Source organism: Sciurus vulgaris (genome assembly GCF_902686455.1).
Source record: "Sciurus vulgaris genome assembly, chromosome: 18".
In the NCBI taxonomy this organism is placed as follows: Eukaryota; Metazoa; Chordata; class Mammalia; order Rodentia; family Sciuridae; genus Sciurus; species Sciurus vulgaris.
Window position 1 is genome coordinate 7,026,724 of NC_136479.1, and position 13,182 is coordinate 7,039,905.

The 13,182-nt window shown below is 52.4% G+C and overlaps 1 protein-coding gene across 1 annotated transcript in view; it reads right to left on the minus strand.

The window, feature by feature from the left end:
• USP7 (ubiquitin specific peptidase 7) overlaps nucleotides 1-12,880 on the minus strand; it is a 56,733-nt gene extending 43,853 nt beyond the window's left edge. The window contains exon 1 of the mRNA XM_079120465.1: nucleotides 12,533-12,880. Within this exon, the coding sequence (XP_078976591.1) occupies nucleotides 12,533-12,632 (100 nt within the window). The 5' untranslated portion in view covers nucleotides 12,633-12,880. The remainder of the gene's footprint in view (nucleotides 1-12,532) is intronic.
• Nucleotides 12,881-13,182: the final 302 nt, after the last annotated feature.

Below are 13,182 nucleotides of genomic sequence, written 5' to 3' on the forward strand. Positions count from 1 at the left end.
TGGTCTCCGAGCCTCGGTGGGTGATTACCAGGTGACTAGGTATGCACTATGCTGAGTGGGTCTGGGGCACCAACTTCCTATTGAACACAGACAAAAATGCGTGGTTTTTCACATTCTAGCCAATGCTGAGTAGGACAGAGGCCACTAAAAGAGTCGTGGCTGCATCCACACTGTGGTCACACGGGCCTTTCTGCACCAAAGGAGATCTGCTCAGCAGATCCACACCTGTGCCTCTCATGCCTTTGAAAAGTGGCTCTGGTGACAAGAACTGATGCTTTCCATTTTATTTAACTTAAATAGCTACACGTAGTTACTGAGCACATGAAATATGGCTAGAGATCAAGAAACTAAATTCCAGCCTCTTTAAATTTAATCAGCCACATGGGCTGGTGGCTGCCACCCTGGCCAGTAAAGGGCTGGAAATGTCTCAGTCCCTCAGTCGGGGTTTCTACATCTGCAGTGCGGGGCCACGACATACAGCACAGCTGTAAAACCCAATGCTCTGTCACAGACACTCAAAATAGTGTCTCAAGAAAAATAAAAGCCCTTTTAAAAACATTAGAGGATCTGCTGGGCAGGGAGGCACACACTTGTATTCTTAGTGATTCAGGAGGCTGAGGGCAGAAGGATTCCAAGTAGAAGGCCAGCCTCAGCAACAAGACCCTGTCTCAAAGTGAAATGGGCCGAGTATGTAGCTCAGTGGTAGAGCACCCCTGGGCTCGACTCCCAGTACTGCAAAAGAAAAAGACCTAGCTTTGTCAAAACAGGATGCTTCCTCTCCACATCTCAAGGTAACTCACAACCCTGGAATATAACTCTGACCACTTCTGTCTTCAGCATCTTTTAACTTTTAGCTTTCAGCATCACACTTCCCATGGTACTGAGGGTGCGGAAGGGGGCAACAGATCTAAAGGGGCCCTGCCTGCCATTTCCTGGGCACTCCTAAGAGTGTCTAGCCATGATTTGGGAGCCACATATCCAGAAGCTCAACAGTCACCTCAAGGATCACTTGCTTTCCTCCTGACCAGGACACCAGGAGTCATCCTGTTCTCTTGATCCTATCTTCTCCAGGCAGCAGACAGGGCCTCGACAGTCACAGGTGCACACGTTCTCTGCACATGCTCAGGCCAGAACTTGTGGCCCATCTTTTATATTTGCAGCAGAATCTCACACCTTCCATCTACTAAAATCACCCATCTGAGGCGAGGTCCAGAAAAGAACCACAGTGCTGTGCTGTGTGAGCAGAGGCAGTATTCAGAAAATAATGAAGATCAAAAAGATAGATCTAGCTGGGCAAGGTGGCACAAGCCTGTGATTCCAGTAACCTGGGAGGCTGAGGCAGGAGGACTGCAAGTTTGAGGACAGACTGAGCAACTTAGTGAGAGTTGTTCAAAGTAAATGTTTTACAATGGGCTGGGATGGTAGCCCAGAGACAGATCACTTCTGGATTCAATCCCCAGTAACACAAAAAGGAGGGGAAAAGTCATATTTAAGCTTTCTTGAATCAGTGATTTACAGACAGACAAAATTCAAACCAAAGATATTTCTGGGGCTGGAGATGCAGCTCAGTGGTAGAGCGCTTGTCTGCCATATGGTTGGCACTGGGTTCCTTTCCTAGCAATGCTGTGTGTGGGGGTGGGGGGTCTGTATTTAAACTATAGTCTTGCTATAGTGTGACTGCTACAGTTTCTTTTTAACTAAATATCTACCAAACATTACCCATCACATCTTTAAAATTTACTGTCAGGTAAAGAAGCTATAAAGGGAATTATTTAAAATATGCCACAAAACCAATAAATACCACATGGCTACCAAGAAGCTAATGGTGCAAGGAGAATAACCTCTGAAGTCACCTAATTTCTTCCAACCTGTGCTCAGTTAAGGAATGCTCAGGCTCTGGTAACTGACCCATTTTCTTTCCCACCTGTGAAAGCTGCTCTCTTGAGATTTGGGTGATAGTGAGGACACCTACACAGCTGGGCAGGACTTTTAAGAGGATATAGGCATAGAGTAGGGTTCTGGGGCTTGAGTTGGGGACAGTAGGCCTGAAGGATCTGTGGGCGTGCAGAGGCCTGGAAGCTCAGAGCCTGGTCTGCTCAGGCTTGGTCTTTGCATTAAAATACCTCAATGTCTAACTCTGTCTAGAGACCTGGGTACCTACAATGCAGGACACCTGTTTCCAGAGCTGGCCACGGACAGGCCTGTTCACATCAAACCCGCACACGCTCAGAGCTAGAGTCCAGGAGAGTTTGCTCTAAGAATGCTCAGAATCTTATTAAAATGTTACTGAATACCTGACTCACAATGGAAGTAATCTATCAAGAGGTAATATTTGTCTGGTGCCCTCCTATGTCACCAGATTCCACCTCCATAGGCAGCCTCAGCTTATCTTGGCAAAGAGCTACTTTCCCTACTCAAAGCATGTGGTGAACCACACAAAACGCTCAGATCAGGAAGTCCAACTGCAGCTTGCCACGCGGGGAGAAGGCGTAGTGTGTTTAAGGAACTGCTGCTTTCATGGCCAATGGTATCTCCAGGCAGAGATGAATGGCACACTTCACGAACCCTGCCAGCCAGCGCTCCAGTCCCAACTCTCCTGCCTGGCCAGCGAGGCCCAGTAGGACCTCAGACTTGCTCAGTGCCCTGTTCTGTTGCAGCGGGGACGAGGCTGCGCCTACCCCATAGCTTCTGTGCAGTCCCATCCGTGGCCAGGCACTGAGTCTTGGTGAGGGTCAGCTGTGCTGGGCGGCAGGCCTCTGCAACGTTCCGAGATCTCGAGGCAGCCACGTCCTCCCAGCATGCACATGTTCCTTCTGACCCATTCCTGAAGCCTGTCCTCTGGCTGCTCTACTCCATTACCACAAACTTGGCGGCTGGACACACACTGCTCAGTTCCAGAGATCAGAAGTCTGAAATGGGTCTCACTGGGTAAAAGCAAGGTGGTGGCAGAGTCCAGTTCCTTGTGGAGGCCGCGGGGGCCATCCTGGCCTGCCTTCCCCAGTTTCCAGAGGCTGCCTACATTCCTCACTCCATCTTCAAAGTCAGCAGGGGCTGGCTGAGTCTTCTCACCCAGGTAACTGACAGACACTGACGCCCGCCCCTCCCCTTCTGCTGAGGGGACTCTGGTGATTACACTGGTCATCCAGATAGCAGCGTGACCTTGTGTGGGGATGTGCAGAAGAGCTCTGCCAACTGGGGCCCTCAGGCCTAAAAGAACTGAGCACGTTCACAGGTTCCAGGGATATCTCCGAGAGAGGGAGATATCCCTCTGCTGACTACAGACCCTAACCTCCCTCCCGGAGACTGGCAGGTCTCAAACCCCTCCCATCTCTGAACAAGCCACCTCTCCAGCCTCAGCTGTGTCACTTCTGCAAAGCCTCCCTACACATCCCTTCCAAGCAGGCCCATCCTCTTCCCTTTACCCTACAGAAGCCCCTGTCCACCCCTCAGTTCATTCCTCACTGGAGCCCTCCTTCACCCCTCCTTCCCTCCTGCGTGGGGGAGGGGATGAAACCCCTGCATCTAGCAACTGCCGCTGGTCAAGTGCAGCAGGACCATGGTATAGCCTGTGAAATTTTAGGATTTGTTGAACTACATAACCCAACATAAATATACCCACCACGATCCGTTTCTTTTTTTCTTCCTTGGTACTGGGCACTGAACCTGGGGCACTTGAGGATTGAGTCACTCCCCGGCCCTTTTCTTTTTTATTTTGGGAGAAGGTCTTCCTCAGTTGCCCAACCTGATCTCAAACTTTCAATCCTCTTGCCTCAGCCTCCAGAGGCACTGGATTCCAGGCACGCACCACCATGCCCAGCTCAGAAGCTATTTCTTCCGACAGCAGAGAGCTTAGCTATATGTTCATAATATAGTTGTTAAAGCTTTCTACAGAGATGAAGCATTGCAAAAACACTTTATAAACCACACTGCAGCCAGGTGTGGTGGCGCACACCTATAATCCCAGTGGCATGGGAGGTTGGGGCAGGAGACCCACAAGTTTGAGTCCATCCTGAGTAACTTAGCGAGGCCCTTTCTCAAGATAAAAATACATACATATACACATGTGTGTGTGTATAAATAAAGGGCTGGGGATGTAGCCCAGTGCCCCTGGGTTCAATCCTCAATACAAAACAAACCCAAAACTAAAGCACAATGGATCATGCCTATAAGCCCAGTAACTGAGGTTGAGACAGAAGCCTCACAGGTTTGAGGCCACTCTCAGCAACTTAGCAAAATATGTCTTGAAAAATAAGATCAGGGGTGTAGGTGAGTGGTAAAGCACTCCTGTGTTCAATTCCCAGTACTAAAAAAACAAGAATGAAGATGCAGCACACTGCTCTCAATGTGTGCACGCAGGTTGAATTCCTGTGACTGCTATTTCACGCAAAGTCCTGCTCAGTTACCCCAGAATGACAGCTACATGTGTTTTTTTTTTTTTTATATTGACCCATCAAGTCCCAATTTTTTTTGCTTCTATTAACATAATAATTACTTCACTGTTACTGTAAGTGCTGTATTTGTTACTCAATTTAAGTCCTAGTTGTTGCACATCTGGAACAATAGGAGAAAATGGATTGATCACCTATACATGCTTTCAGTGAATATGCAGTTTCTTCAATTCTTTTTTCCCCCCAAAGTACGTCTGTTCTAAACAAAATTGCTGAAATTCCACAACTTACATTTGTGGAACTTATTAATACACTGTGGTTTTTCACATACTTTTATTCCAGTTAATTTGTTTGCATTGTATTTCTATGAGAGACAGTCTTACCCATGCACTGGAAAGGGAAGAAAAAACTTGGTCCTCCACAAGAAACTTGAAAAGCCCAGCTCTACAGGGTTGTCCCAAGATCCATCTGTGCACAAGTTTTCAACACTTTTTACTAAGTCAAGAGATGAAGCAGGTTGCTTGGCGGGCACTGACCAGTGAATCTCTGCTGATGTGCTGGTCTCTTATCTGTGCTGTCCACCAGGGTGGCCATACTACTGCTGACACTCAGAATATGTGTAGTGAAATGAACGTTTAAATATCAAACCTAAGACCTGCAATCCCAGCTGCTCTCAAGGCAAAAGGATCACAAGTTCCAGGTCAGGCTCAGCAACTTAGAGACAGCAAACCCTTCCCGAGAAGGGAGGGGGCTGGGACATGGCTCTGTGGTGCAGTGCCCCTGGGGTCAACCCATAGTACCAAAAGAATAAGTAACTATCAAAGCTGACTCACAATCTGGCTGGTGGCCACTGGAATTGCTTGGTGTGGGGCTGGATCCTGAAGAGCCTTCTTAGCCCCGCACATCATCTCCCTTGTCCCCAATGTAATGAGTGGTGACACAGGAAAAGTCTCGTTTGTGCTCCTCAATACAGGCAGGAGACCCTGGCCAGGACAGGCAGACACTGCATCAGGAGCAGCAGCCCCTGGACCAGCCCTGGCTCCAGAAGAGAGCAGCAGGCTGTGCGGAGGCTGGGGCTCCAAGGGGGCTCCTCTGAGGGCTCCGAAGGTCAAGCACTCTGGCCCTCTCTCAGTCCTTACAAGAGCAAGACAAAGGGGCTGAGAATCATTTGGGGACAACTCTAAGTGTCCAAGACTGTAAAACTGCGTTAAGTACCTGAGAATGTTTTTAATTACTTCACAGTTTACTTGATTGAACAGCTTCTCCTGAAACTGATAAAAACTAGCACCTGAAAGCACTTCAGTATTAACTACCTACTCTACCTAAAGAGAGGCTGGACTGTGTAGCAGCACGCACGTTAGAGGGTGCTACGGGTGCTCCTTTAAAATGGCAACTGCATAGCCCACTAAGAGCTCTGAAATCATTTACCCCCCCAACTCACACTGATGAACTGTTCTTGCTCCTCGAGGCAAATGGTCCACAGGATGCGTCCAGGGGCCCGGGGTGGCAGGGTTTGCTCGTTCTGCACACTAAGGGCAGTACCACCAGGTTTCCTAGACAACATCCCCTCATCTTTCTGAAAATACTGTGAACTGGGTGGCAGTAGAGTCAGCCAGGAGAAACCAGATCACCAGTCAGATCCGGGGCTGCACCCTGGGGTGTCACCAACTCAGCAGTCCAGGTCACTCTCCAAAGGTGTATCCCACCCTCCAAAACAGATGCTAGTCTGACTGCTTCCTGCAAGAGCCAGAGCCTCCGTGGTGGAATATTCTAAGGGTAGGTACAGAACACAGGACCTGCCCTCGTAGTAGTGTCAGGAACACTAGTCACCAGCATGCCATCAAAACCAAGGGGCTGGGGCTCAGTGCTAGAGGTGCACTGGGTTCAATCCTGAGCACCACATAAATAAAAGTTCTTTGTCCATATACAACTAAAAATTAAAAACCAAGGGACTGGGGTTCTGAATATTCTTTGGCAGGCAAGAACGTCCCAAGGAACTGTCCTGATTTCACAAGGAAGCCTCCTTCTCAGTTTTGAGTCTCAATGACCCAATAAGAATGAAGGGCCACCATCTTGAAGCTCCTAGGATTCAAGAATTTAGGAAGATAGATCAATCAAATAACGTGCTCTCCTGAACAGGGCACCTGAGCAACTGACCATTAACAGCTGTGGCTCAGCACAGCGGTCTTCCCCACTAAGGCTGGACCTGAAGGCCAAATTCACTCAACAGCAACAGGCACGGTGAGGTGAGGTCTCAGCTCCACCAGATAGCGACCAGCCACTCTCTCTGGCCTTACCTGTTCCCCATCCCATGGGCCAGACAAAGTGGATATCCACACTGCTTCTCAGGGTGGGCTCTCCCAGATGCCCTGCCTCCTGTCCCACTTTGGGTCCTTGCTACTCACTCCAGCATATCCATCACTAAGTTCTGGAAACTCCCCTACTCCAGCCCAGGTCAGAGTATTTCCCCGTGAAAGAAACTTTCTACCCAGGCACAGTGGCACAAGCCTGTGATCCCAGTGACTCGGGAGGCTGAGGCAGGAGGACTGCAAGTTTGAGACCAGCTTAAAACGGCTAGGGACGTGGCTCAGTGGTTAAGCACCCTTGGGTTCAAAACCCAGTATCAAAGAGAAACTTTCTGACTACTGTTTCCAATTCCCAAATAAAAAGCTTATATTTCTAACCCTGAGAAGTAGATCTGCTTCTCTTCCAGAACTTCAGCACATTTGACTTCTCATTAGTCAAGGGATATGTTAAATTTCCTAGAAAAATGGCAGGACCGAGTTTCCAGCCTCCAGCCTCTACACCACACTTAAAATTCTGCTTCCTCCAACTTTCTTAAATCCACAATTAGTTCAGAATGAGTGCTTTATGAAGCCGCTGACATTTACAGTTTGTCATGGTACATATGTCAAGAAATACCTTGTTACAACCTTGTTCCCTCCAGAGTAGAGTTCCTTGGCCTTAGAAATCTAGCAGTGATACCTAGGCTACATATTATTCATCCCCAAAACTAGAAACAATAACAAAAATAAACTGTAAAAATGCTCACAGAGGGGCTGGGGATGTGACTAGGAGTAGAGCGCTTGCCTACCATGTGGGAGGCACTGGGTTCGATCCTCAGCACCACATGAAAATAAAGGTATTGTGTCCATCTACAACTAAAAATATTTTTTAAAAAAATGCTCAGAAGAGCTGAGCATGGTGTCACACACCACCTGTTACCCTTGCAATCCCCACTGCTGGGGAGGCTTAGGCAAGAGGATCACAAGTTTGAGGCAACTTAGCGATATGACTCAAAAAAAGGGATGGGGATATAGCTCAGTGGTAGAGCGCCCAGGGCTTGATTCCCTATACCAAAGAAAACATCAAAAGCAACCTTCTGTGATTTATGAAGGTCTCTCAAGTCCTTTTCTAGGAGGGGAAAAGGTTTTTCCTTTCAAAAGGGTTAAAAAAAAAAAAGAAAAGAAAAGAAAAAGAAACTCCATGTGCTACGCAAAGCAACTAATGTTAAAAGCAATGAACTGAACTGGCAGCTATCACAATTGTCACGCGGTTCACGGCTTCAGCCTGCTCCATCGCATGGTCAGCATGCCAGCCTGCCATCTCCCGCACTCCAGCTCAGTCTGAGCTCCCGGAACCGTGTTTCCTAAAGGAGCACCTCCCACAAATAAGTGTTACAAAGGAGGAACACAAGAAGACAGGCACACAAACGTGACCCCACGGGCAGGCTAGCAAGGGGGCGGAGTTAGGCTTAAGGGCTCCCAAGGCACGTGGCTGTGGTAATCAGAAAGGCCAAGGGGAAACTGTACCCAAATGGGGTCTCCGCCATTTCCCTGGGTGTCTGTCCTGTTTGCTCAAGAAGGAGGGGCCACAACCAGACCTCGCGGTGCAGGTGTGCCAGGGCTGCAGCCTAGGAAAACAGAGGACAAGCCGCACGCACCACTTCCGGGGGTTGGGGGGGCAGCGACAGGGCACAGCAGTCCTGGGGGCGGTTTTCACAACCGTGAGGGGTTCAGGCAGGGCTGGAGGCAAAGGACCGCAAGGCTACTGCAACAGACCCGCCGGGGCCTCATTCAAGGCAGGTGGCTGGAAAAACACACAGGGCTCAGTAATAGGATGTAGGAACCCAGGACCAGTGAAGGCTGACTCCCAAACCTGGGGGCTGTGTTTTCTTCCTGATACAACCCTTCAGCACTCACAGGAGTAAACCAGAAGGCTTCCAGGCCTGGGGCGCCCAGCCGCCCACAGTCACTCAACTCCTGCTGTTCATTTAACTTTCTCAAGATATTATACCCTTAAATTTAAATCCTACTTAAGGCACGTCAAACCCAGAAATTCATGACCAGCACTGCCTTAGACTGAGGCTGATTCTGTTTTCTTCCTCGCACAACAGGGTACCATTACAGGAGTACTTTCAGTGAGGGACGGGGGTTGAATCCAGGGGTGCTCTACCAGTCAGCTATATATGCCCAGCACCTTTGAAATTTTATTACGTTGCCCAGGCTAGCCTGGAACTTGAGATCCCCCTGATTCAGCCTCCCCCAGTGGCAGGGATTACAGGCATCCAGGACATTTTCACGTGCCACCCATAATCAGCTTGCCCCACCTGCGGTGTCTCCCAGATGGCGGTCAGTGGTAACCCATAACCCAGGTATACTCCATAAGCTGCGAAGGTCTGGCCGCCAGAGCAACAACACTTATTGAACATATGTACTCCAGACTTTGTGCCTGGTACATTTCTCATGCTTGGGGACTTGGGGCTCACCACCACCTAGGCAGGTAGGTATGAATGACCTCCTTTCCAAGAATGTGCAAACTGGAGGCATCAAGACCTTAAGCGACCCACGTGAGGTCATACAGCAACTGAACAGCAAAACTCCGATTCAAACCCAGGCGTGGCTGTGGCTGAGGCCCAGTGGCAGAGCACCTGTCTAGCAGATAAGAGGCCCTGGGTTCCATCCCTGGCACTAAGTCACAGTATTGCTTTGCTATGAACTAGCTTAATGACCACTTTCTCCCTTTCCAAAAAAACTGACTGAAGACAAGGGGAAATACACCTTCTTCCAATGTTTTCTGGTATTGATCATTTAATTACAAAGGAGAAAATAATCTGAAACTCAGCACCTGAGTTGAAACCTGTAGGAAGTAACTCTGGGACATTAAGACTCATTCTCAGGAGAGTGAGATGTTTTCAGGACTGGCGTAGGAACTCCTCTGTGCTGGGTTCTCAGAGCTGACGTTCACCATTTCTTCACCAACTAAGGCCAACCTTAGGAAGATCACAGTCCTTATGGCATGTGCCTTGCTGCAGCCCTGTGGGAGGTGATCTTGTGTCTCAGGTATAAAATAGCACAAGCTCAGTCTATCTGGATGAGTGTACCAAGAACTCACTTTCTGCTCCCAGACATGCTTCAGCAGAAGGTGGACTTCACGTCCCCACACAGATGCTGAAGAAACTCACCATCACCCCAACAAAAAACACCACCGATGGTGAGCAACCTGTTCCTCATGGCAACAACCTGGGTGTCCAACAAAATCAGGCAACTATCCCACTTTCAGAGTTTCCACTCCAGAAACAAGACTGCTCACCCAGGGCAGCCGTGCCACGGAATGGAGTTTTTATGTCTGTGTTGGTCTGGGCAGTGGGAGTAAGGCCTGGAAAAGCCTGTGGCCTCAGCAGGGCATACACAGACTGGACCATCACCACTAAAAGGGCAGCAGAGCAGTGCTGTTCAAGTCACTCCTTGGGCCCCTAGGCCAGTGCGGTAAACAAACTCAAATTCATTCCTGGCCTGTGCTCACACCACCTCCACCTCCAGGCCCAGGTGCCTCCCAACCTGACAGGCAGCATGTGGTCCCAGCCCCATCAGACTGACCCTCATCCTCCCTCTCCCCAAACTTCCTTATAATTTTATTAACTGCTCAACACAGGACATTTTAAAAATAACTAATCCAGAGCACTATTACTCTCCAAAGGATATCCAAGGAGTATGAGGAATTCAACCAGAAGCAAATGCAACCCCAACAAAGGGAGGCAGAAAGACAGCAAACTAACCCTGACCTGTTGACAAGGGGGTGGGGGTGGGGGGGACAGACAACCAACCCAACCAGTCCCCCAAGACTCCTTTGAAGCCACCCAGGCATAGAGAGGCAGGCAGGATGCTCCTACTTTCGTCTTCCCAGCTGCAAGCTGGTCAGAACCCTGACGGTGTCCAGCTGCTAGCTCTACAAGAATCTAGGCAAAGACACCCAACAGGTGCCAACCACTGGCTCAGAGGGGATCCCATTCACAGCCTGGCACATGAAGCATGGTTTCTAAAGCTGGTGTTCACTAAATTCCACGCTTCTGGCATTTTAATAGAAGCATTTTTTCATTTTTCCTCATCCTAAATTACAATATGTTAAGCCTGGAGTCCTGTCTGCAGAGGGGGAAAGCTGATGTGAATTACCTAAGACATAGGCAGTTTTTAAGCCACACCTGTGAGTGGTCACAAGGGACTGCTTTCCCCCAAAAAACATGGCCCTACAAGATGAGGATCCTTCTGGGTAATGAATTTTGGGGCAGAGGCCCACTCAGAAGAAACCAGTTCCTAAAGTTGAAGAGTGGTCAGCATTAACAGCTGAAATCTTTGTGGTCCAACCTGAAATTGTGGTAAACGTGCGGATTAAATGATTTTCAGGATTACCTTTCCAATGCAAACTGATATGAAAATAAAACTTGCTGATAAAGAAAGTAATCTTTAAAGCACAGAAACTCCAGGGGAAACTTCTCAAAATTCTTCCACCATCTCCAACACTCTCTAGCCTTTTCAGCAAAGCCTTTGAAACTGTTGACACGGACATTCTCCCAGAGACATTCTGCCCAGTGATGTTCATGTTTATTCATTCTCACTGGGTCCAACACACTTTAAAAGCAGGTAAGATGTATATGGGAAACACATGCTCTGATAATCGATTTTTTTAAAAAATCAGATACTACTAGCAAAGGAAACTGAAAAGCAATCCTTTCTGTTCGGTTTTAGTTGTGTTGCAAAGCCTAGCACGAAAAGAACACACAAAATTCTCTCGGCAAGGTATTCCTCCAGTCGTTTGGTTTAATCAGACATGCCAGACACTCTGTGTCAAGTGAAACAGATAGCCTGGTCCTTGGCGTGGATTCAGCTCTCCTGTCCCCCACTACTGCCATTGATAAGTACCACTGAGTGCCTTCTGCAGGCATCTCGGCCACTGTGTCCTCTGCAACACAGCCAGCCAGCTTTTCAGTGGACATCCAGTTACCAGCAGCGAGTTATTTACAGGGGACCAGCGGTCACGGGGAAGTGCTCCCAGCACCCCACCGGCGACCAGCGGGTCGCAGAGCAGACCCCGCTCTCCCTCAACTTCCGTAAACCTCCATGCAGCGCCCAAGGCCTCCGGGCCAAGGCAAAGCCAGAACACCCGCCTCGGGCCCTGTGCGCTCGGCGGCCACTCCCACCCCGGAGACCCCGCCACTCGGCTGCCTGAGGAGGAGACCGCCTGCCCGCCTGCCCACCTGCCCTCTCCGGCACCGCGTCCCGAGGCATAACGCTGCCCCCGAGGACCACGGCCACTCGGGCTGCCCGGGCCGAAGGCCCTCCCTTCGCCGTGCGGTTCACAAGCACCGAGCCCAGCGCCTCGGGGACCGTCCGCCACCCGGGCCGAAACCGAGTTACCTCCAGGGGCAGCTCTGATTCCGACGCAGGCGGCCGAGTGCGGCGGGGCTCCCACGCCGCTTCAGGCCCCACCGGCCGGACGGCCAGCACCCCTACGGCCCGACGCCGGCGGGCCCGGCCCAGGCCCTCCGCGCGCCCGGCAGGTGCCGCCCGGCCCGGCGCGGCGCTGGCCGGGCGGCCGCGCAGCCACCGGGGCCTCCGGGCGCTCCGAGCAGGTGCGGCGGGCCCCGCGCCCCGGGCTGCGACGGCGGCCGCCGTGCCCCGCGCCCCCGCGCCCTTCCCCGCGCCGCGGGCGCTTTGTGCCGGTCCGCCGCCCCGCCCGGGCCGCATGACGGTGCAGCGCGCCGGGCCGGCCGCCGCCGGGCCTGCTTAAAGATGGCGAGCCGCGCGTGGCTCCCGCGGCCGCCGGCCACAATGGGCGCGCCGGCCGCCCGCCGGCCCGGGCCTCACCTTCCATCTCCATGTCCTCGGGCTCGCTCAGCTGCTGCTCGCCCGCTTTCTGCTGCTGCTGCTGCTGCTGTTGCTGCTGCTGCTGCTGCTGGTGGTTCATGTCGGCCGCGGCCTGGGGCTGCGCGCCCGGCGGGCGGGCGGCGGCGAGCCGGGGCGGCGGCGGCGGCGGCGGCGGCGGGGCGGCCTCCTCCTCCTCCTCCCGCGCGTCGTCGGCGGCGGCGGCCCCGGGGCGGCCCGCGGCGGGCGGCGGCAGGGAGACGCGCACGTACTTGCTCGCGATTCGCCCAATCTCGGCGCCGAGGCGGGCGGGCGGCCGGCGGGCCGGGCCGGGCGGCCGGGTCGCTCGCTGCGGCCGCCGCCGCCGCCGCCGCCGCCGGGCCCGCCTCCCGCCGCCGGGGCCGAGTCCGGGGCCGGGGCGCCGCGGGCCGGCCGGGGGCGGAGGGCGGCCGGGCGGGGGCCGCGGAGTCAGCCCCGCCTCGGGCCGGGCGCGGCGGGCGGGCGGCCGGGGCCGCGGCGGGCCTGCGGGGCCGGGGGCCGGCGGGGGCGGCGGCGCGGGCGGGCGGCGGGCCGGCCGCGCTCGGGGCGCTGCGGCCTCGGCGTCCTCCGGCGGCGGCGGCGGGCGGCGGCGGGCTCCGGCGGCGGACGCGGCC